At 48.4% G+C, this 1,331-nt stretch overlaps 1 protein-coding gene across 1 annotated transcript in view; it reads left to right on the plus strand.

The window, feature by feature from the left end:
• LOC102495757 (protocadherin gamma-B5-like) overlaps window positions 1–1,328 on the plus strand; it is a gene marked incomplete at its 3' end in the record, with an annotated part of 4,646 nt that extends 3,318 nt beyond the window's left edge. The window contains exon 2 of the mRNA XM_006156260.3: window positions 1–1,328. Within this exon, the coding sequence (XP_006156322.2) occupies window positions 1–1,328 (1,328 nt within the window).
• Between the last annotated feature and the right edge of the window lie 3 nt (window positions 1,329–1,331).

The raw sequence follows: 1,331 nt of genomic DNA on the forward strand, positions 1-1,331 counted from the left end.
TTCCCTTCCTGCTGTCTTTGTTCTGCCCCGCGCTGTCTGAGCAGATTGGCTACAGGATTCCCGAGGAAATGCCCAAGGGTTCGGTAGTGGGCAACCTCGCCAAGGACCTGGGGCTCAGTGTGCAGGAGCTACCGACTCGGAAACTGCGCGTCAGTTCGGAGAAGCCTTACTTCACTGTGAGCGCAGAGAGCGGGGAGCTGCTTGTGAGCGGCAGGCTAGACAGGGAGCAGATCTGCGGGAAGAATCCCACTTGCGCTCTGGAATTTGAGGCTGTGGCGGAGAATCCATTGAACTTTTACCACGTGAATGTGGAGATCGAGGATATTAATGACCACACTCCAAAATTCACCCAAAATTCTTTTGAACTTCAGATAAGTGAGTATGCACAGCCAGGCACAAGATTTATATTAGAAGGTGCCGAAGACGCGGATATTGGCTTGAACTCTCTACAGAATTATAAACTCTCTCTTAGCCCTATTTTCTCGCTGGTAAATAAGGAGAAACAGGATGGTAGTAAATACCCGGAACTGATATTGGAGAAAACCCTAGACCGGGAACAACAGAGTTTCCATCGGTTAGTCTTAACTGCTTTGGATGGCGGACACCCACTCCTAAGCAGCACCGCCGAGCTACGAATCCAGGTTACCGATGCCAATGATAATGCCCCTGTATTCAACCAGGAGGTGTACCGGATCAGCATTCGGGAAAACGTACCCCCAGGCACCCCGGTGCTGCAAGTGTCAGCTACAGATCGGGATGAAGGCACTAACGCCGAAATTACTTACTCCTTTTACAGAGCGGGTCAAATGTTCAGTCTAAATTCGAAGAGTGGGGAAATTACAACTCAAAACACATTGGATTTCGAAGAAGTCAAGGAATATTCTATAGTGGTGGAAGCGAGGGACGGTGGAGGACTGGTTGCACAATGTACAGTTGAAATTAGCGTTGAAGATGTAAATGACAACAGTCCAGAAATTACTTTCCATTCTCTACTGGATATTATTCCAGAAAACGCAGTGCCTGGAACACTGATTGCTTTGATCAAAATACATGATCAAGATTCCGGGGAAAATGGAGAGTTTAACTGTCAATTGGAAGGTGAAGTTCCTTTTAAGATAGTCTCTTCATCCAAGAATTCATATAAATTGGTAACAGAAAGGACCCTGGACAGGGAGCAGATCCCAGAGTACAATCTTACCATAACCGCCACCGACAAGGGCAAGCCGCCCCTGTCCTCCAGCACACGTGTCAGCCTGCACATTGGTGACGTCAACGACAACGCCCCGGTTTTCCATCAGGTCTCCTACTGGGTCCACGTGGCTGAGAACAAC

This window comes from Tupaia chinensis, unplaced genomic scaffold (genome assembly GCF_000334495.1).
Source record: "Tupaia chinensis unplaced genomic scaffold, TupChi_1.0 Scaffold000484_1, whole genome shotgun sequence".
Classification (NCBI taxonomy): Eukaryota; Metazoa; Chordata; class Mammalia; order Scandentia; family Tupaiidae; genus Tupaia; species Tupaia belangeri.